The following is a 22159-nucleotide window of genomic DNA, read 5'->3' on the forward strand; positions in this document are numbered from 1 at the left end:
ATGGTAGATGTAGATTAACGTGGTAGAAGATGGCTAACTTAGGGTAGATGTGGGTTAACGAGGTAGAACATGGTTAACTTATGGTAGATGTGGGTGAACACGGTAGAACATGGCTAACTTGAAGTAGATGTGGGTTAAAGTGGTAGAACATGGCTAACGTAGGGTAGATGTGTGTTAACGTGGTAGAACATGGCTAACTTATGGTAGATGTGGGTCAACGTGGTAGAACATGGTTAACTTAGGGTAGATGTGAGTTAACGTGGTAGAACATAATTAACTTAGGGTAGATGTGGGTTAACGAGGTAGAACATGGCTAACTTATGGTAGATGTGGGTTAGCGTGGCAGAACATGTCTAACTTAGGGTAGATGTGGGTTAACGTGGTAGAACATGGTTAACTTATGGTAGATGTGGGTCAACGTGGTAAAACATGGTTAACTTAGGGTAGATGTGGGTCAACGTGGTAGAACATAATTAACTTAGGGTAGATGTGGGTTAACGAGGTAGAACATGGCTAACTTATGGTAGATGTGGGTTAACGTGGCAGAACATGTCTAACTTAGGGTAGATGTGGGTTAACGTGGTAGAAAATGGTTAACTTAGGGTATATGTGGGTTAACGAGGTAGAACATGGCTAATTTATGGTAGATGTGGGTTAACGTGGTGGAACATGGCTAACTTATGGTAGATGTGTGTTAACGTGGTAGAACATGATTAACTTAGGGTAGACGTGTGTTAACGTAGTAGCACATGGCTAACTTAGGGTAGATGTGGGTTAACGTGGTAGAACATGATTAACTTATGGTAGATGTGTGTTAACGTGGTAGAACATGGCTAACTTAGGGTAGATGTGGGTCAACGTGGTAGAACATGGCTAACTTAGGGTAGATGTGGGTCAACGTGGTAGAACATGGCTAACTTAGCTAGATGTGGGTTAACGCAGTAGAACATGGCTAACTTAGGGTAGATGTGGGTCAACGTGGTAGAACATGGCTAACTTAGGGTAGATGTGGGTCAACGTGGTAGAACATGGCTAACTTAGGGTAGATGTGGGTCAAGGTGGTATAACATGGCTAACTTAGGGTAGATGTGGGTCAAGGTGGTATAACATGGCTAACTTAGGGTAGAAGTGGGTCAAGGTGGTATAACATGGCTAACTTAGGGTAGATGTGGGTCAACGTGGTAGAACATGGCTAACTTAGGGTAGATGTGGGTCAACGTGGTAGAACATGGCTAACTTAGGGTAGAAGTGGGTCAACGTGGTAGAACATGGCTAACTTAGGGTAGAAGTGGGTCAAGGTGGTATAACATGGCTAACTTAGGGTAGATGTGGGTAAACGTGGTAGAACATGGCTAACTTAGGGTAGATGTGGGTCAACGTGGTAGAACATGGCTAACTTAGGGTAGAAGTGGGTCAAGATGGTAGAACATGGCTAACTTAGGGTAGAAGTGGGTCAAGGTGGTATAACATGGCTAACTTAGGGTAGATGTGGGTAAACGTGGTAGAACATGGCTAACTTAGGGTAGATGTGGGTCAACGTGGTACAAGAAGGTCAACTTAAGGTAGAAGGGGTTAACCTGGAAAAATAAAGCTGACCAGGACATATCGTAAGTCTTACATGACCCTTATAGCATGAATATTGTCAGCCATTTTGTCGTCTACATGGCATTCAACCATGGCGTATACACTCGATTGCAAAAACGTTGACACCTTGAAAGCATAAACTGTGAACGATGAGACCCAATGGCTTTATGGGTATAAGTGTACTAAATTTATTTGCATAATATTCTATTCTCGTGCCACGGTTGATAACCAAAATTAGTTGCACGTGGTCAGTGATGGAAACGGTTCAAGCTTTCCTAAAAGTGTCTAAGCTGGCCAACAAGGGCCAATTTGAGCGATATTCAATCCGATATTTGCCTAAGTTCATATCCGTCGATGAACTAAAGCAATATTTACTTGAAAATTATTCAGAAGAATTAAGTCCCGCTTCTAATTGCACGTCGCTAACTATCGGCTACATGAGTGACGGGCGCCGAAAATGTGACATCAAAATAGAAAAACAGTTGGACGACGCCTACAGAAGTGTTAAGGATGGATGGATCACCCTATGGGTGGATCCACACAGTTCCTTCAAACGAAAACAGGGCGAGATAAAAAGAAGGGAAGCCGGTAAAGCAGAGAGGAAGAGAAATTCAGGTATGAATGGAAAACCATATTGCCTGTCTTTCCCGCCTGTTACAAAATTACTCAATGTTTAATGGAAACGATGTCCCTCTTTTTTGTTTTTCATTCAGACGACGCTATCGACGGCGATGACAGTATGGAAGAGGACGACCATGACTCCTACGAAAACAGACTCGCGCGACTGCGAGAAAAACACGGAGGAACATTAGCTGACTTTAAACTGAAATGTTGGGCAAAAATGTTGGTAAGCTTGGACATAAAAAAAATTTCTTTTGGTAAAATAGAAAAAATTAATCCAATAGTTGAATTTGGCTCTTCAAAACTACATATTTTAAAAGCATGTGCGTACATTTGTTATTTTAAATTACAAACTTTGTCCGTCATTGTTCATGGACGAAAAATACAATTGTATGCCTTCACTGTTTTTTTTTTTTTATTACTACAGGTAAATAAAACTCATCACAGCGAGGATGAAATACCTCAGGTTTCCTTCTTTACCGGGAGGAATAAAGCCAGCTGTTCAACGGTTGACCTACCTTCATCTTCTTCAGCTCAGTCTTCAACGAAAGAAACAACATTAAACTCAATTTCGGGTGCTGAGGAAAAGGTAACTCTCTCACTTGATACTCCACCTTGCGAACTAAGAGCGCGAGTCAATCCTGGAGAGTGATTTTTTGTCGTTGCAATTGCTGCCATTAATTGCAACAACAAAACTCTGAAACCGGCGTGTTTTCTTTTAAATCTTGCGCTCGAGATCCATAAATTTTGAAAGCACACTCGTCACCTCTACTTAACAAGAGAAAATTGCACTCCTTACTGATGTAATTTATTTTTCTTCATTTTCCACAGCTACGTTTACGAAGTATGATCTATAACCAGATTGCACAACTGAAGGATCTGTTTGATAAAGAAATCATTACAAGAGATCAATTCGACAAAGAACGCACAAAATTAGTTAATGAGCTAAATAAAATCGACTAAATTATTCTGATTGATTATTTCGAATAAAGGGAAACGCGAATACAGGAAACTTGTGAAGCCCCGTAGAAAATAAAATTTAAAAAAAATTAATGTGATAATAATGGGCAGCGTGTCGTGCCGCACTCTTCTGTTATTTCTTGTAAAACCACCTTTCATAGATGTACATGTAATTAAAGGTATTCAGAATGACGAATGTAGTTTGTAATGTCTTCATCAGCTATTTGCATAAAGGCTTCAAAAACCATGTTCTCTGGTTCATCACACTGCTCCCAAACCAGGTCGTTTTCTCGTATCCAGCTCTTTGCCAGTGCGATCACTCCTTCACAAGGCATCAGATTCGGACTGTAAGGTGGAAGAAAAATAAGGAGTGCACCGGAAGCGTTTATTGCATCAACAACACGTTGTGAATGATGTATGGCTGCATTATCTGAGAACAACAATGACAAATTAAAAATTGTCTTAAATCTATAATATGGTCTAAAAAATCTTTAAACGATTTATGTCATACCCATTATAACTACGGAGCGAGGATTCGCACCGTTAAAAGGCAGAAGGTTCGGGACAAGCTTCTCATTAACAAACTGAAGAAAGACATCTCCATTTGTTGCTCCTCTATGAATACCAATTTCAAGCAAGCCTTCAGTGCATACAATTGGGATGGCTGTAATTCGTGGATGCCAATTTGTATGCCTCCTTTTCACTTTGGCACTATAACCTCGGAAACTGTAGCCAAATCCCCTTGTAAGTCGACGATCCTTAAAAAGAATAAAACATACCTCTAATCTTCAAAAACAAAGGGGTGTAAAGACAAGTGAAAATAAGGTTTCCTTGAGTTATACTTACAAATCCACTTTCATCAAGAAAGACAAACATCTCTGCATGTAGGAGACAAGTATCCGCACGAAAATTGATGTTCGCCAATTCGCTTTGTTGTCGAGCAACTTTCTTAAGCTGGAAAAAATAGTTACACTAGTGTTAGTTTGGGGGGACTTTAGCTTAAACTTGGTGTTCAGTTGAAGGTGGAGGATAAAATGTGCCCTCACTGATCAGACTTCATTTTCGGACAATATGGTGACAAAATCGATTGGAATAATGGGCAGTTCAGTTACCACCACGGCAACAACAGAGACAAAAGCGCCACTTAAAAAAAAACAACCCTCCTTCTTTTAAATTACTTTTTATTTTAATATTTTTCCATTACGCATGATTTGTTTCTTGTTACTGAGGTTTCACTCGAGTTTAAAGTTCATAGGTAGGAAACTGTTATGTCTTCGTGTTCTCCAAAAAAACGTAAATTTGATCATTTTGACGTTGTTGATTGGCAAAGACTGGCGCGTGAAGAAATATGAAAAAAGCACGAGCAGAGGCACTTTTTCCCTGTCAATCCTATCATAGTTAATTGGCCTTTGTCACTTGGTGGCCATGTCGAGTCTCATGGGAATAAAAAGCTTTGTTTTTGCAAAGCAAACCTCTCTCGCTCTAAATTCGCGTCTGGCCGAGGCTTATTGTGCAAAAACAAAGCTATTTATTCTTCTGAGTCAACAAATATCCCCACGTTAAAAGGTCTTTAATAATCCTGCCGATAACTGCTCACCCGTTTTCTTGTAACGCCGTTTCTTTGAAAGTATCGGCAAACCGTCGACACTTGAAAACGGTTTCCGAATACAGTCATAATTTCTCTTACAATCTCAGTCAGTGTCTTCTCTGGGTGCTCTAGCATAGCTTCCATCATCACGAGCTCCTCACGCGGGTGCATTCCAACCAGATCCAAAGGTCTTCCAGTTTTCTTGGCCACAACTTCACCCGTGCGCACAAATTTTTTTTTTGAATCTCTTTACCGAGCTTGGTGACATTGCCAGCATACCGGATGTATCCTCAATGTTATAACCAAGGAACACATGAAGCCATACAGCTCTTAAACGTAAATCGTTCGAGTATGCTTTGGGCATACTTTTTTTTCCAGCAATGTATTTTTTATTGCAAAGAATAAGAATAGTAAATTATTGATTATCATGATGGAAATAAGGTTATTGTTTAAACACTACCCACAAATCCGTCGGGTCTCATCGTTCACGGTTTATGCTTTCAACGTGTCAACGTGTTTGCAATCGAGTGTATACTACAACAACGTCTGTTTACCATGTGCTGGGCGCTGTGACAATTTGTGAATGAACGAGGTAAACAAATGGGCACGGAATTTCAACTTGAGCGTTTCCTTTGGAAAGCCCGAGTGAATAATTCCTCTAATGTACCTCAAAAGAATCAAAAGAAAAGTATCAAAACTTATCTTCTGGATAAGCTCCACCATATTGCTGGGCATGTTTCTTCTTTCATTATTCCACTCGATCCTAACTCTGAGGAACGAAACAAGCTATCCGCGATTCGAGCCTTGGCTTTGTAGCAACGCGACAAAAGTCACTTCCAACCGAACTTGCTTCAGTAATGACATCAAGACCATTCTATTATACACTCCTTGGTTCAATGGCAAGCCATGGCCCAGAATCGACTCCACGGAAGAGTATCTTTCGGAATGTCCGACAAAAAAATGCCACATAACCTATGATGTATACGATATAGGAAAAAGTGATCTGATCATCTTTCATGCTGGTGATATACCAGTCCATGTTAAATCGAAAGAAATTCTACAGATTCACAAGTATCGGTGCCCACAGCAAAGAATGGCGTTTTTAAACCAAGAATCTATTGTCAATGACCCAGATTTAGAGCTTCTTCTTTCCTTGCCGGAGGGGTTTTTTAATTGGACCATAACTTTCAAAAGGGAGTCAGATTTTCATTTTCCTTATGCACATTATGTTCCTTTGCAGTCAGCTGGGAGACCAGCGGAAATTCCTGACTATGCAGCTGGGAAAACAAAGTTTGTATCATGGGCCGTATCACGATGTGGAAGAACGCGAGATAAGTATGTAAAAAAACTTCTGAAATACATCAAAGTTGATGTTTATGGCCACTGTTCGGGAAACTTTGGTCAAGACAATCGATGCCCGCGATCAAAAAATTGCGATGACCTTTTCAGCTCATATAAGTTCTATCTGGCATTTGAAAACAGCGTGTGTACTGACTACATCACCGAGAAATTTTGGCGTACACTTGGTTGGAATTCAGTGCCTATAACACTGACAAGAGATTTCTATACACCAGATGTAGTCCCTCCAGGCTCGTTTATAAGTGTGCAAGACTTTCCATCTGTTAAGGCTTTGGCGGAATACCTGTTATACCTCGACAAAAATGACACTGCTTATAATGAATACTTCACATGGAAAAAAGAATTCGCCTATGAACAGAAATTGAGGTTTAGGTATGCAGCCTGTGATATCTGTGAAGCTCTTCACAACGAATGCCTTAAACCCAAATTCTATAAAGATATATTCAAGAATTTTTGGAATGATGATGTTGACTGCAAAGAAAGAGAGGAAAAACTTTTACGACTTATAGATAGAGAGGAAGAGTGATCAGTGTATATCATAGATCCGTTGATTTCAGTACCTCCAGATAAACTAGCATAAGTGGATCACAGTTGTGAGTAACTCCAAGAACTTGTTTATTTGATTCCCTAGTTAGTAATGTTTAACCAGGCTGGCAGAATTCACCTACAAGGTGGTTTGAATGGGGCCTTGCTAACCTGCAAATGGTACTCACCTTATGGGAGGAATATTAACCTCGTCTTCCTTAACAAAAACATTATCTGTATCCACTAACACTTATAGTGAAAACAATTCACTAGGAAATGTTCAAAGCTCCTTCTTGTTACTTAATGTTTAGTTAATAAAGGGATAAGAAAACTGAATGTGTTTTCAGAAACTGTGATATTTCTAAAACTTTTCATCTTTGGCTCTGACTTTTTGGTACTGCTAAAGTCATAAGACACTTCTTGAAACAGTTTTTCGCAATTCTTTAATACTTTTCTAGAACAATGGCAGCCACTCTTGTGTACAATAAATAATGATACAATTGCACCATACTTTATTACAGCCTCAATGATAAAATACTTACAACATAACTGTTAAAGTGTCCTACTTCATGTTGCAAGGGAGTTAATAAATATTTAAACAAAGCAAAACATTAACAGAAAATTTAGTGTTTTGAAGAGAAAAGACAATAAAAATAACATATACTTGTGGTTAACTGCATGATGCTTTTTACTTGCTGGAAATAAACTTACCAACCTATCAACAAATCTTTCTTAAACACACTTTTGGGGTCACTTCAAACTTTTAGTGTAATAAGTTCTATAATAGAATTACATTCTTGTTTTATTCTTTAAAGGCTTGTTTCTACTGTATTACTGGTATTGGAAAATAGCACAAGAGAATTGTATTTGACTGTCCACTATTTGATTGAAATATTCTCATTTATAATCAACGCTTGATTACCCATAATTATGAAAACTTGTCAAAAATTATCCCTAAATTTGATGCAAAAATTTTCACCCTCTATACAAACTCTGCAATTTATAAAAAATTAGCCCCTTAGTAAAATATCTCACCCTTAATCCTCCCTTTAATAAAATGATTGTCTAATTTCAACTTGAAACATACATTACATTATATACTTGTATGTGCCACAAACTTGAGACATTTTACATGTTACTAGAGAATTTATCACAAATACAAGGTTACTTTAATATATTATAAGCAATTAACTACTTACTGGAAACCTGTTGGTTTGGCTAAAAGATGGAAAACTAATTAAGAAATTAAAGTATGTGCCAATGAAGAATCAAGCTTGTGAATTTTGAAAATGTTTCACTGGAGACATGGCACCAAGAAAAGTCAACCAAACTAAGTGTTTTGATTAGTACATATATTTTGTTTGCCTATTTTTGATAATTGCCATCAAAAGATCAATTTTTACATATTCGAATTCTTACTTGTTGAGATCACTGAAGGAAGAAGGAAAATTTGGAGACCAAAAATATTAGCTCTTAACGGCTCCTTAATATATAATCCTTAATATATAATTGAGGGATAATATATCCCCTACCAATGATATCAATTAACTTAATAACTTATTCAATATGTTACCCAAGCAAGTATATACTATCACTGAAAGCTTACAAGATTTGAAGGGGTGTGAGGAAAAAGGCCCTTTAAGTAACTCTTGTAGCAACTTCAGATTCTCCTAACAGTTCATCTAGAAAAACCAGACAATTTGGAAGGAGAATCTAGCAGACAATCAGCACTTCCTTGAGGCTTTTTTCATGCTCCCTTCAATTTATATTGTTAAGTTACTTCAACACCTTCACAATCAGACCAAATAACAAAAGAAAAATTGCAGCATTATGGGTCACTGTTGGAAGAACATCTTTTTCAAAGGATTCCCGTGACACATAAACAAATGGAAGCCATCCATGAAAGATCTGAAAAGACATTGTTTCACATATTCATCAGAGAAAAGCCTAATTTATGTCAGAAAATTATATCAATATGATATTGAGAACCAACCTTGAGATGTGTTACTCTTCCAAGACACCGTAACCTGAGATCTATGCTGAAAATGAAATCAACAGAAAAAAATTATAAGCCAACTGTAAAACTAGCTATTAGCAGCTAACTAGCATGTATTAAAATGTCAATCAGATTGCGTCTTGCCCAAAGATAATAAAATAGGTAAAAAGCAGGGTGAATTTTTCTGTGCAGCCCCTGGAAGTTCCCATCCCTTTTAATAGGGCCACTGGCCACTGTAGACGACCCAATGAAAAGGTACACATATCCATAAAGTCAACAAGGAATAGAGTGTATGAAAAGTTCTTTTAGGGGAGGAGAAAATTGTAAATATGACATCAAACTTCTTGCTCATTTTTTCTAAGCAGGAATGGGCCTACATATTGTTTTTTTACCTATCAGGAAAAAGGATGAGAAGGCCAAAGCCCTCCAAGAATTCTTTGTATGAAGCCCTTCTTGCATTTTCCTGAGCATGACTTCTTGTACTTCACCAGTTTTCACTAGTTACCCCCCCTACCCAATTAACTTTTCTAATCATCCAATTTTTAAAAAACACTGATACCAACCTGAAAAGAACATGATAATATGATCCTATGGCAGCCAAAGTGTGCCATATTGCATGCAGCTGTGTGAAAGGTCTAATAGGTGCAAACACTAAATTTCTTATTTCTCTGAAAAAATTAAAAAATAATAAATTTCATACATTTTCAAGGTATTGCTTCTAAGTAGAAATCTACCACAATCACACTGAACCTAACTTCCCAACAACACAGCATTTAGGGAAGTGTCAAAAGCCAGAGTCTAAAAAGAGCCATAAAAGTATACATTCAAGCAAAACTTCAACTCCCATAACTGCTGCTGCTGTAGTTTATTATGCCTGATGCATAAAGTGGCAATGGCTCTTGCTCTTAGTTGGGATTGAAAGATAAATTTCAAGTGAAGTGTGTATTCAAATTTTTTCTTACCTAATAACTGTAAATTAGTGGGAGAATAGTTACTCAATAAATTCAAAGTATGTAATTTTTGGTTTTCAGATGAATAATTTGTTAGACTGAGGAGAGGAAAATATTAAGGTGGTAACCAACAGTGGGTTCTTACCTTACAGATGGACAGAAGTTATTGTCAATGTTCCAAAGCATAAATCCAATAGCATAGCTAGAAGTAAAGTTAACAACAATGTATTGTTATGCCATCTGTCGACACTACTTATCATCATTATCATCATCATCACCATCATCATTGATATGTTCATAATACCTGTTTAGAACTTCACAATTTAAGTGTTTACCTTGCAAGCGATATAAACAAAAGTTTCTTTGAACCTTTGTGTTTTCTGTTACATGAAATAAAAAATAGCATTACTCAACATGTGATAAGAATACATGAAAGTCATATATTTGTACTGCGGAAAATACATTTTAAGCAAATGAAGATCATCGCAGTATATACTCAACTTAAGCAGTTGAGAAATAAGGCCTGAAAAAAATTCAGGCCTGAACGGGAATCGAACCCATGACCTCTGCGATACTGGTGCAGCGCTCTAACCAACTGAGCTATCAAGCCAACTGGGAGCTGGTCAATTGTGAGTTCGTTATATACCCATAGATATATACGGGTACGGGTATATAACGAACTCACAATTGACCAGCTCCCAGTTGGCTTGATAGCTCAGTTGGTTAGAGCGCTGCACCAGTATCGCAGAGGTCATGGGTTCGATTCCCGTTCAGGCCTGAATTTTTTTCAGGCCTTATTTCTCAACTGCTTAAGTTGAGTATATACTGCGATGATCTTCATTTGCTTAAAAATTACTCAACATGTAAGGAAGCTGAGCAAAACAAAGTTATACATGTATGAATATGAGTAAATTTTTCAAAGAGAGTAATATAGCATGAGCCCAAATGTTCTTGCCACATTCTTACTCCTCTTAATAGGTAATCTATGCATTGGACATGAGAAGTGAGATCAGGCATGTTCTAGCCTTGTTGGACATGTTTGGTCCCAAAAAAGATGAAACTACACTAAAGAAATGACCCAAAGCCTATGCAATCGCTATATGGCTTGGAAGCAGTTGTTCACAGCTACTACCTATCCTGAATATAATGTTACATACTTCATTACTAACCCTGCCCTTGCATTTTCTAACTTTATCCTCATTCTCAGACAATTTCCAGCCCTTATTTACTCACCACCTCTTAATTTAATAACCATTTAATCAAGCAAAAACAAAAAACAGCCTTAATCCTTGATCACCAAAGAGTGACTAGCATCTAAATTCTTCTCACAATATCACCCCTGAATCAACCATTAAGGTCACAAGATTAGAGGAAATGATCACCAATTGACAAAGCTCTTGATTATTAAACAGATTCTCATTGAAGATCCATAAGAAATGTAAAGAGAACAGTATGGAGAATATGCCTGCTGATGATGGGGTGTGAAGGGTTGATAATGTGGACCACAAAATAAAATTATATAAACATAATTATATAACTACTTACCTACAAGCCATACCAGTTTTGATAACAAGCGTAGCTACCAGAATACCATATGCCCACTAGAAAGCAAATGAAAAGCACACAAGCATTTTAAAATGCATGTGCTTGATTATCAATTAACCATTTAACTCCCAAGATCTGATTGTTAATTCTCCCGTTAAGCTGGTACACATTTCCTTGTAAATTAGTTATAAAAACTTGGTGCTTCTACCTGATAAGTTAGAATATTCTAATTTCCTGTTTTTGAGTAATGTATGGATATTATAGGAAGAAGTTTCATGATAATCACCTGTGGGAGTTAAGGGTTAGTAAAATCACCTGTACATGTAAACAAATGTATTGTTGCAGAGCTCAATTTCATTGAACACATACCTGAAATATTAGTGGGTTTACAACAGTCAAATATACCTGGAGACAAAAGTAAAATAATTTAGGGTTCAATTCTCCCTGTATTCTCTTCAGAATTTAAAAATCATGACTGAAATAAATTATTTTGCACAGTGCACCGGATTTGTGTTTGCATCTTGCTTACACTTAACATATTACCAGCAATACATGAGAGTCTGTAATACAAAGCCAATTGTTTTCACTGCTTTTGAAAATACATCACTTTTTCAGTTTTTAGTTGGCTTAGTATGGTAATAATCATATCAATTTGCATCTTCAGACTATATGCTCTATAGCTAACCAATAGGGGTGGTTGGAAATTTCAGAGAGAGCAGGAAGGGTTTGCAAACTTACTAAAGGGGTTAAACATACAAAATTAGAAATTTCAATAGCAGCAGATTGGAGGGGGGAAAGGTAAGGAAGGGCTCAATATAACAAAAAAGCCACAAGCAGGTAAAGAAAATTTTCTGGAAAAACACATCAATATCACTATTTTTTCATCCTCTTGCATTTCTAACAAAGAGAAAGTTGTTATAACTTTCAGTTAGTACCTCATAAATCTTATAATGATAACATCTTACCAAAGTGATCATGGCACAACAGACAATAAGGCATAATGTAAGAGTTTGGTTGTGATCTCGTGGACGATGAGAACAATGACAACTGAGTAAAAAAGAATTAAAAATTATTGCAAAAGTAAAGTCTTCAAAGACTTCTCAACAATTCTTCCTTTTTTACCAAAAAAAAGGAATGACATATTTGTTATTTCTTTATGTCAGAAGTCAAAGTTGTATAATTTAAATTAATGCAAAAGTCAAGAGAACTTAATCTAATTTCAGTTCAACTTTTCATTTCCCTTAGCAAAAAATTTGTTAAAAATATTTCAGCGAGGATTCTGGTCAATAGAACAAGACTCCTCTAGATATGGAATAATTTCAAGAGAAGTACATGATTCAAACAAAGTACCAAAAACTGAGCATAAAAAAATATATTATTTATGAATAAAATATATTTTTTAATTTACTTACATGCAGAATATCAACACACAAGTTCCATAAATCATTGGAAGCTCATCAAGTAGCTATCAAGATAATAATATACAGATCACTGGATATAAAATCATTAAAACAATAGGAGAGGTTTTATTGGCTCAGCTGCATGTATATCAGCAATTATCTCATGATCATCAATAAGATTTTCTCAAAAATAAGAATCATTCTCCTGTTGTGGTTAATTAAAGTATAATGTTTAAAATTATTGTAGCCATAATTTTCGATTGAATAATAAATTAAGAAAAGTTATTTTTCCCATGCTCGTTGGGCAACATCCTGTTTTAAGCCAACTTGGTGTTTTACAACTCATTGGAGCCTGTTTTCTATTTTCTAGAAATAGAAAATAGAACATATATTCAGAGAAAGCTCTTGATGAAAAAAAAGTGTGATAAAATGGAAAGGGAGCAGTAATAACTGAAAAGATAAATGACAACTAGTTTAATCAACAGGTAAAATGTTCATTAATCAGCACAACCTTACCTGCATTTCATACAACAGAGTGGCATGAAAACATGATGATCCTATTCCTATAACTAAAATAAACATTTGTATATCAATGATTATGATGACAAATTCTCTCAAAAAGTCAGCTGGCATAGCAACAAGAACATGTAATTCACTGAGAGAAACATCTTTTAGTGGATGGTATGCAGGTAACCCATTAGTCATATGAAATTTAAATAAACAGTAAGAATATCAAATATTAAGAGATATTAAGGACTGGTAGCCAAAATTTTCCCCCTTTTTTTTTTTTTTTTAATGCGATGGGTAAACATATTTCAATTAAAATGCTCTGCATTATGGTGTCTTTGTAGTTTATCACATCAGTTTTGAGAAATTACTTATGACATACATCAGACACATTTATAGGCACGAAAAAGTTCAAGTTTCCTTTGTTTGTCATTTAACAATTTAAATAACTCTTGAAGAGTTAGCTCGCTGAAGGAAAATTGAGTCATATAACTTGGCATATGATCTTCAAAAATGAAGTAAGTTTAAGTAAAGAAAAAACTTGGGTAACGTTTTATAAAAACTTACCATAAGAAAAATCATGCATAAAACAAACAATGCAAAATTTGACTCAAGGGTGGTTATGCCCTTACCCTTTTGAGCAGATTTTGCCTAGAGAGATGCATTCTGAGTTAATTATTAGTTAGAATATTTTCCCATTATGGATCACAGCTGGCTCAACATCCAATTACAACCCATCAATAACAACAAACCTCTCAGGAATCTTTAAGGACAAGTCCAAATATTTTGTTGTTTGTTTTTTATCTCTTTAAAAATCTTAACAAAATTTACATGCAAATTCATTATCTTGAAGCCAGCTGAAATTCTGAATTTTAAATTACAAGCTCCCAACCTTTCAATAGACCTACTTCAGATGTATGCAAATGAAGACAAAATACTGGACAAAACAATAAAAAGTAAGCTTTGTTTATCTCCTCAAGTCTCTAAGAAGTGTGTTTCTTTATGTTTTGCCTTCTGTTCAGGGTCACATTTTCAGTGTTACCAAAGAAGTCTTCAAAATCACATTTCAAATATCAGGGGAATTAATGGAATAGATACAGTTATGATCATATTTCCACATTAAAAATAAAAAAAAGTAAAATCCTCATCTTGAACCTACTCTTTGAAAACAGGATAGAGTTCATTAAGATAATTTTTTGCTTAATCCCTCAAAGATTACCTAGCAATGATACAAAGGCCAAAGTGTATCTTCTCTCTATTTTATACTCCCATGTTAAAACTGCTCCAAAAAAGGGTGGAATTAAAAAAACCCAGTTGCTTATGGTGTTCCCTAGATAAAAAGAAAAAAAAGAACAAAAAGTTGAATAAATACGTAACACAACTTTACTGACAAGAGAAAAGAGTATAAACCATCCATTAACGGTGAAAACCAAGCCTAAAGGGTTGTTTTCTTTTTTTGTTTTTTTTTTTCATTTTCCTTAACTGGTATTGATTGTCCTAAGGGTCATATCAATTACAAAATCAATATAACGGAGGTAGCTATTGCTGGAGGAAATTTGAATAATTTCAACCCTTACTAGAGCCACGTCAGGTTTGCTAGAACAGAGAATGAAAGAAAAATGATTTTCAATCTGGAAGAAATAAAAATTTTGTTTTGTTACATAGCTGCGAGAGTTTTTAAGTAAGAGTTAATGAAATTAGTACTTATGTTTGTCTATATCTGTGACATTCAAATTCACATCTTAACACCTCTGACTATGGTTATTCTATAAATACATGATCGCCTTTTAAGCTTAAACTGTCAGGAGAAATTTCAGGGTTGTTTAATAATGAAGTACAGTTTCTAAAAAACAAATTAGGTAGCGTGCAAAGATTTTGGCGTTTTCTAAACAACAAAAAATCCCTCTGATCGTAATGAAACTATTTTGAGTGCATAAACACCGTGCGATCGAACACTTGTAAAATATGACCAACGTTGGCAGATCATGTCCAACTAAAAAAGCAACACAATGCGTGGAGGGTATTTTTATTTTAAAACAATGTGGTGCAAACCATTTTAATCGCTAATAAGCGGCTACAACCCAAGATCAACAGCTGCGTGGTATGAATACAAAATTCCACTTACAGAACTCCGCCAGGTATGATGTTACAGCATAGTTTTCCTCGCACCAATCGATCGTGGAGGTTACTTCGCCCCAGAATCCCTCATCATTGCCACTGGTCGAAATAGGTGCCATTTTCAGTATCACCCACGCTGTGCAAGTCGATCTGTTACCTCAACAGTAATTGCGCACCGGTAATGTAGCCTCACGCCCCTAAACATCTCATTTAAATTCATAGTCGTGGAAATAAATGTTTTGTTTCTTGTAAATTTGTTTCCGCCGTTTTAAGGAGGGTCAGCGGTTCCCCGCCACAAATTTTAGCCGCTTTGACTCGTGGGATACTGCTAAGTCACGAACAAAGATGGCGACCACTGAAACAGCGAGGGAGAAAGCGTTAGTCAACTACAGGAAAAAACTGTTAGAACACAGAGAGCTTGATGCCCGACTAAAAGAGAGTATGTATGCCTAAATTTAAAATACTAATTCTTCTGGAAACATTTATCTAAAAGAAGTTTTAGGATAAAGCAAAGTCTCCCTTGTCCAATTCAAACTTTGTTCAATGTCCTAATTAAAAGTTACGATGTGATTGTATTTTTGGTGCATTCGGCCGTGCTCCGGTGAATCAGCCAAAGTGACAAATAAATGCAAAAGGGAATATCTGCGCTAAAATTTTTCTAGAGTAGAAGTATTCAGGATTCTCCCTTTTGTGATAGTTATATTGTAGAGAAAGAACTTGAACCGGATACTGATCATGAAATTGACTGGCCTTTGCACGGTTTTGAATTCTTTTGCAACATAACTAACCGTAATTTTCTTTTCGTTTTAGTGAGAGAACAACTGAAAGACTTAAGCAAGGAGTATGACAAATCTGAAAATGATTTAAAGGCTCTGCAAAGTGTTGGACAGGTATGGTTGTGATCCTGCTCTTCAGTGTTTGTCTTTTGTTATTACAGACTGAATTAACTATACGATATTCTCTAACCTTCCTCTTTAACAGATTGTTGGGGAAGTTCTAAGACAGCTTACTGAAGAAAAATGTAAGATTATAATCAGCTGAAATTGTTTATGTTCGTTTTATTAATAATTCCGTTCAATTTACAAGATTTACTTATAGTTTCCTACTCCGCCATCTGTACTGCAGTTCTTTAATTTTTGCCTTTATGTGAACTGTTGTGGTTACAGAGGAAGAAAAAAATTGAACCATGGATAAAACTGAACCACAACAGTTACAACTTATAACCTTCATTTTACTCAAGCGTGACAGAAAGTATGGAACTTGTTTGATTGTTAAAGTGAGAGTGGATTTGAAAGGAAGGTTGTGAAGGTAGTGACATTTCAACAACTTATTTGGTGAAAGTGAGAATAGTGAAGTGATTCTGCTGATGAACTCAGTTAAGTATTTATTTGGACCATCCTTACAAAGAAGATCACAATTCACAGTCAATATTCCCAGGTTCTTGTACATTACTCTTGAATAGAAAAACAAAAATTTGACCTTTTTTCTTTATGTCTTGGCTTGTTAGTTATTGTGAAGGCAACTAATGGTCCACGTTATGTTGTGGGTTGTCGGAGACAGGTTAGTACTGTGGAGGATGCTGATAGTTTTGTTTTCCTGAAATATCAACAGAACCTTTTTGTCAGACTTTGAGGGAAAACTGTGGTCTATTTTCTTGATAGGTGGATAAAAAGAAGCTTAAGCAAGGTACAAGAGTTGCTCTGGACATGACAACTCTTACAATCATGAGGTAGAGTTTATGTGTCCTTGTCTCATCTAGATCTAAGGCACCGACCACCTGATATGGCAGTTTTACCATCCAAAATTTTACACATTTAGAGGGGTGCTCAGCGAAAGACTTGGTGTTGTTGTTATCATGATTATTAGTAATATAGTTAGTCATGAATTTAATGAGTACTCAGGTGATACCAGAAACCCTACATTGAGTCAAGTCAGTAACCCGTCATAAATGATTGCAATTTTTTAGGTATCTTCCACGAGAAGTTGATCCTCTTGTTTACAACATGTCCCACGAAGATCCTGGAAACATTTCTTACTCAGAGGTTGGAGGACTAAGTGAACAGATCAGGGAACTGAGAGAGGTCTGTGTTGTTCACTGTGTGCAAAAGTCTCTTTGTTAAATCTGTTGTTTAATTTACATTAATTTCAGTTGAAGGAGGAATTTCACTTTTGCATTATTCTTATCTGTACAATATTACCACAGGTTATAGAACTTCCCCTGACAAACCCGGAATTGTTTCAGCGAGTTGGAATCAGTCCACCTAAAGGATGCCTTCTGTTTGGTCCTCCAGGTAAAATAGTTTATTTTCCAACAAATAAGTTTTATAGGAGTATTAATTTTAAAGATCTAATCTTAAATCAGATAATTTGGTACTATCAACTGAGCTGATAACTGAGATTGGCCACCATAAAGAGTTTCAAAGCTGACATTTCAAGGTTTAGCCCTTCTTCAGAGCTGAGGAAGGGCTAACACTTGAAACATCAAGTTTGAATCTCTTCGTGGTGGCCAATTTATGTTATCAACTCAGTTGATAACACTAAATTACCTTGTTATACTCTCCAACTTATGTAGCATCCCAATTTCTGTAGGAACTTACCCCCTTTAATGATAAATTATGTTACTACCTTCATGGCTTTACACATTTTTCCTGATTGGGAGAATATTGCTTCAGGAGGGTAAATCATGTCATTTTCTTTCATTTTCTAGCGATATTCTGCCAACAAGCAGCTCCTGTCACCTGCTTTACAAATATCTGATTTTCTCTTCATTTTTCCTTAAAGCCCCATACTCAATATTTAGATTATGTTTGCTGCTTGATCTTCATGACCTTAATGTATAATTGACATATGATTGCTCTTCTTAATTATTTTATAGGAACTGGAAAAACACTCCTTGCAAGAGCTGTGGCCAGCCAGTTGGACGCAAACTTTCTCAAGGTAACTATTCAATAGGGTTTTAGTTAAACAAGACTTGTTGTGAGGAGACTTGTTGTGAGGAGAAAGGTACAACAGAAGGCATCTAACATAAGTATCAATGTTAAGTAAAATTAAGTGTCAGGAAATGTTTATATGTCTTTAGCTTGTATTCTGTGAATGATCTAAGAGAGGTTATTGTGTAGTGACTTCTTTGAATGATGTCTTATTTTTTTCAAACCATTTCTTCATTTTGTGTTTTAAGGTTGTGTCCAGTGCAATTGTTGACAAATATATTGGAGAAAGTGCAAGGCTCATTAGAGAGATGTTTGGTATGTTTGTATGTTTTGTGCATTTATCATGATAGCCAGCATATTGATTTTTGTTGCAGCTCTTATTATTACTATTGTGAAAATTTGGTGAAGATAAGGGAATTTTCTCCTTTGTGATCAGTTCCTTTGTTTTTGAGACCTTTACTTGTACGTTGATCTTGTGATGGGAAATTAAATGCTGTTCTTAATAATTGAGGTGTTCAGTAATCACTTTTTTGGTGAAAATTATGATAAAATGCATGACCATCTCTGAAAGTTTGTTTATTTTCCTTTCAGTGGACCATCAGCTTTATCACTGGGTACTTAGCTAAAGAAGGCTCCTCTAACTCGTAGTTGCTGTCTTACAATATCGTTTATGACATAGAATTTCTAAGTTCATGTATGATGATCATAACAACTCTAGGCACATGGTCCAAACTCAAAGCAAGGAAGCTTTTAACCTCGGGTCATAGTTTTAAGTAGCAAAGAAATTTCTGCTTCAACCTTTATACCTGTTCAATATATTTATTTTCTATAGCAGTTCTGTATCTGAGCACAGTCTTCCTACTGTGTTATTTTACAGTGACATTTTTTGTTGTCAGTGTAAGCAATACAGCCACTACTCAGCATCCTCAAGGCTATGAGGTTTCACCAGACTGTCTTGATTTACAGGTTATGCCAGGGATCACGAACCTTGTATTATTTTTATGGATGAAATTGATGCCATAGGTATGTAATCTGTTGAACAGGTTTTTTTTTAAATAACTGTCAAAAGGAAGGTTAAATCTTACCCTACAGAGTGCCACTACAAAGAAGTTTAGTTTGTGGTTCAATGATTTTTAATTTTCCACCTGACCTTCTGATTTAAAAAGAATATGCTCTCATAGGTGGACGGCGTTTCTCTGAGGGCACATCTGCTGACAGAGAAATACAAAGGACACTCATGGAGGTTTGTAACTCCTACACCAAAACGTTGCATGATTTACCTAAATATTATAGTCATAGAATCCATGAGTTAGGGGATAAGCTGATGACAATGAATTAATATTTAATTCAATTTGTCTTCTTCCATTGTAGCTTTTAAATCAAATGGATGGTTTTGATGCTCTGGGGCAGGTGAGATCAACTTTATTTATTGATGCTTTTTTTTCCCTTTCCACAATTTTACCTGAACACATTCCTTTTTTAATTGGCTGGAAATACTTCTTTTTATGCAGCAATTTTTTTTCAACGTTTATTACTACCCCTTCCCCAGGTGAAAATCATTATGGCAACGAACCGCCCAGATACCCTCGACCCAGCTCTCCTCAGACCCGGCCGTCTCGATCGGAAGATAGGTGGGTATAAGATAACCTTACCACTTTGCGTGAAAGTAGATTGTTTTTCACATTTTTTTTTTTAAAAAAAATTGTTCCTTTATCTGCACTGGGTATGTTAAGTTCCAAAAACATAAAGTTTCTGATTACCCTTCCCTTCTGCTCTAGAAATTCCGCTGCCGAATGAACAAGCTCGTATGGATATCCTAAAGATCCATTCAGCAAAGATAACTAAGCATGGAGAGATTGGTAAGCACTCTTTGTAGAATTTCTTTTGAGTTCCAAAATGATATTGATTGGTTTAGAGTATATGCAGGTGCGTTTCAGGCACGTGAGTCGTTTTACAAGCAGCTGTGTTTCACGAATGAGACATCGTTACCATGTGCGCTATTTCTTGTTTTTCTGGTCATTTGTTGTGACGTTCAAGGACCTTATTTACGGTGGCCCACAACTTTCACGGCAAAAGAAATAACCTCGCGGCAAAAAGGAAAAGACTCACAGCAAAAGGACAAACCTCACGGCAAAAGAGAAAAGACTCACCGCAAAAGAAAAAACCTCACGGCAAACGGAAAACCTCTCGGCAAAAAGAAAAAGACTCACGGCAAAAGAAAAGACCTCACGGTGAGGTTATTTCTTTTGCCCTGAGGTTATTCTTTTTGCTGTGAGGTTTTTTCTTTTTCCGTGAGTCGTTTTCTTTTTTCCGTGAGGTTTTTCTTTTGCGGTGAGTCGTTTTATTTTTGCCGTGGGGTTTTTTCTTTGGCCGTGAGTCTTTTCTTTTTTGCTGCGAGGGTCTTCCTTTTGCCGTGAGGTTATTTCTTTGGCCGTGACAGTTGTGGGCCACCGTACTTATTGATTTGGAAAGATCTAAAAATACAAAAGGAGCAACTATAATCTTGTGAGGAACAGAAGTAACTGTTTCCGGTTTTTCTTCTTATAGACTACGAAGCAGTTGTGAAGTTGTCTGACGGATTCAACGGCGCTGACTTGAGAAACGTGTGCACCGAAGCAGGTTAAAAAAGTCACGTGTTTCTCCATTTTAACCCTTAACTAAGTTACTCTAAAGGTTTCAAAACTTTTGATCGAGGGAGTGTAGCTTGGGTTACAAGAAGAACATATCTGAGAGTTCTTTTATCTCTCCATGAACCTAAGAGCTTGTTAATAAATCTCTAAGTATTATTACATTTGTTGTAGTTAGATAAATTCTCTGCTCTTTCTTTTTTAGGTATGTTCGCTATTCGCGCTGAGAGAGACTACGTCATCGAGGAGGACTTTATGAAAGCTGCACGTAAAGTCTCCGACAATAAGAAGCTGGAGTCTAAACTGGATTACAAACCTGTTTGATGCAGAGTAGACGTAGACTTCAGAAATCTTTTTTCTTTCAGTATGTTGTCGAAGTCCTAAATTTTCCTTCAATAAATCTAGGTATAGTGCCTGAGTGAAATATGAGAACGTAGTTCAATTGTGAACAGTGTAACTATGTTTTGCTCTAACATCATTGGGCCAAAAGATAGAGCTAAAAACTAACAACTAGCCAACACATTTGACAAAATGAATGAACATTGACTTCGCCGAATTTTTTCTAATTCCAAGATATACATTTAAGGAGTATATCTCCCATTGATAACGATTGCAAAAGTTTTTCTCATAAATACACTTCCCTGAAGGACGGAAAGCAGATAGCGACGGTCTTAAAAATCACTTGTGTTAACCCGTAACTCCCAAGATCCGATTGGTAATTCTCCATTCGGCCTGCCGCACAATTCCTTGAAAGTCACATGAAAGAATTTGGTTTTGAATCAAGATGACTCCTTCCAGCTGACAAGCTAGTCTACTCTCACGACTCCTTTGAAGGATATTGCATCGAAATCGTGAGGAGAAATGATATGTAGATCCTTTCTGGGGCGGTAAACTGCCATCAAACTCTCACACTAAACTATGTCCTTTTATTTTGGACAGCGAAGTTGCGAGAGTCACAAGAATGATATCTAGTTACATCTGTCTGTCTATAGATCCTCCTTTAATGTCAGTTTCTATGCATTAGTTTGTGTTTACGGCAATAGATGATGGTATTACCGTTAAAACATTTTTGTTCGAGAAATAAGACTTCTTTGTCTCAGGGGAGAACCGAAATAAGAGGCCAACTCCTCACCCCTCCCCTCCAGATCGTACCGAGAATAGTCTTGTCAAAAATAGCAACTAACTATAAGTGGATGTTATGACTTGTTACCACCCCCACTTCTCCTCCCTCCCCCCTCCCGAAAAAAACAAAAGCAAAAGAACGAACAAGAGTGATTATTTTGCTTATCTAAACAGTGAGCAAAGTAAGCCTGCTTTTCTTTTTCCCTCCAATTTTCGTTTCCTAGTTTTCGTGTTCTTATGAAAAATAGGATAGAAGAACATTTTTCCGGACTTGTCAAGATAAGAACAACCAAAACTATCGGCGCGAAAATTATGTTTTAAAAACAT

At 36.5% G+C, this 22159-nt stretch overlaps 5 protein-coding genes and 2 non-coding genes across 9 annotated transcripts; 4 read left to right on the forward strand and 3 right to left on the reverse strand.

Moving 5' to 3' along the window:
- Window positions 1-1697: 1697 nt before the first annotated feature.
- Window positions 1698-3357, forward strand: LOC149044604 (uncharacterized). The gene is made up of 4 exons (XM_089209796.1): window positions 1698-2199; window positions 2298-2431; window positions 2633-2794; window positions 3037-3357. The coding sequence occupies exons 1-4, from the start codon at window positions 1839-1841 to the stop codon at window positions 3166-3168; spliced, it is 789 nt and encodes a 262-aa protein (XP_089065922.1). The 5' UTR covers window positions 1698-1838; the 3' UTR covers window positions 3169-3357.
- LOC113672937 (uncharacterized) lies at window positions 3317-5163 on the reverse strand. Its single transcript, XM_089209798.1, has 4 exons — window positions 4763-5163; window positions 4012-4119; window positions 3677-3923; window positions 3317-3595 (listed from the first exon to the last, which is right to left on the reverse strand). The coding sequence occupies exons 1-4, from the start codon at window positions 4922-4924 to the stop codon at window positions 3339-3341; spliced, it is 774 nt and encodes a 257-aa protein (XP_089065924.1). The 5' UTR covers window positions 4925-5163; the 3' UTR covers window positions 3317-3338.
- Window positions 5164-5226: 63 nt separating this feature from the next.
- On the forward strand, window positions 5227-6973 carry LOC113676257 (core alpha-(1,3)-fucosyltransferase-like). 2 transcript variants are annotated; one of them, XM_089209786.1, is made up of 2 exons: window positions 5227-5345; window positions 5994-6973. In XM_089209786.1, the coding sequence occupies exons 1-2, from the start codon at window positions 5337-5339 to the stop codon at window positions 6636-6638; spliced, it is 654 nt and encodes a 217-aa protein (XP_089065912.1). In that variant the 5' UTR covers window positions 5227-5336; the 3' UTR covers window positions 6639-6973. The 2 variants fall into 2 exon arrangements, with proteins under 2 accessions (XP_089065912.1, XP_027048690.2); XM_027192889.2 differs by having other exon boundaries at window positions 5266-6973.
- A 91-nt stretch (window positions 6974-7064) lies between these two features.
- Window positions 7065-15436, reverse strand: LOC113676258 (alkaline ceramidase 3). Of its 2 annotated transcripts, XM_027192891.2 has the most exons (12): window positions 15161-15436; window positions 14255-14365; window positions 13045-13097; window positions 12541-12593; window positions 12094-12175; window positions 11498-11533; window positions 11129-11184; window positions 9919-9963; window positions 9729-9785; window positions 9197-9301; window positions 8631-8676; window positions 7065-8545 (listed from the first exon to the last, which is right to left on the reverse strand). In XM_027192891.2, the coding sequence occupies exons 1-12, from the start codon at window positions 15270-15272 to the stop codon at window positions 8414-8416; spliced, it is 888 nt and encodes a 295-aa protein (XP_027048692.2). In that variant the 5' UTR covers window positions 15273-15436; the 3' UTR covers window positions 7065-8413. The 2 variants fall into 2 exon arrangements, with proteins under 2 accessions (XP_027048692.2, XP_027048693.2); XM_027192892.2 differs by lacking the exon at window positions 14255-14365 and having other exon boundaries at window positions 15161-15429.
- Window positions 10120-10193, reverse strand: Trnat-agu (transfer RNA threonine (anticodon AGU)). The gene has a single exon. It is a non-coding gene; the product is annotated as a tRNA-Thr (tRNA).
- On the forward strand, window positions 10288-10361 carry Trnat-agu (transfer RNA threonine (anticodon AGU)). The gene has a single exon. It is a non-coding gene; the product is annotated as a tRNA-Thr (tRNA).
- LOC113676274 (26S proteasome regulatory subunit 10B) lies at window positions 15331-21370 on the forward strand. The gene is made up of 16 exons (XM_027192913.2): window positions 15331-15592; window positions 15964-16043; window positions 16135-16174; window positions 16661-16713; window positions 16815-16882; window positions 17120-17234; window positions 17357-17444; window positions 18029-18090; window positions 18332-18398; window positions 19050-19106; window positions 19265-19326; window positions 19455-19493; window positions 19633-19714; window positions 19862-19942; window positions 20631-20702; window positions 20916-21370. Exons 1-16 carry the CDS (start codon window positions 15499-15501, stop codon window positions 21032-21034), a joined length of 1179 nt encoding a protein of 392 aa, XP_027048714.1. The 5' UTR covers window positions 15331-15498; the 3' UTR covers window positions 21035-21370.
- The last annotated feature ends 789 nt before the right edge of the window (window positions 21371-22159 follow it).

This window comes from Pocillopora damicornis, chromosome 6, assembly GCF_964200805.1.
Source record: "Pocillopora damicornis chromosome 6, jaPocDami1.2, whole genome shotgun sequence".
In the NCBI taxonomy this organism is placed as follows: domain Eukaryota; kingdom Metazoa; phylum Cnidaria; class Anthozoa; order Scleractinia; family Pocilloporidae; genus Pocillopora; species Pocillopora damicornis.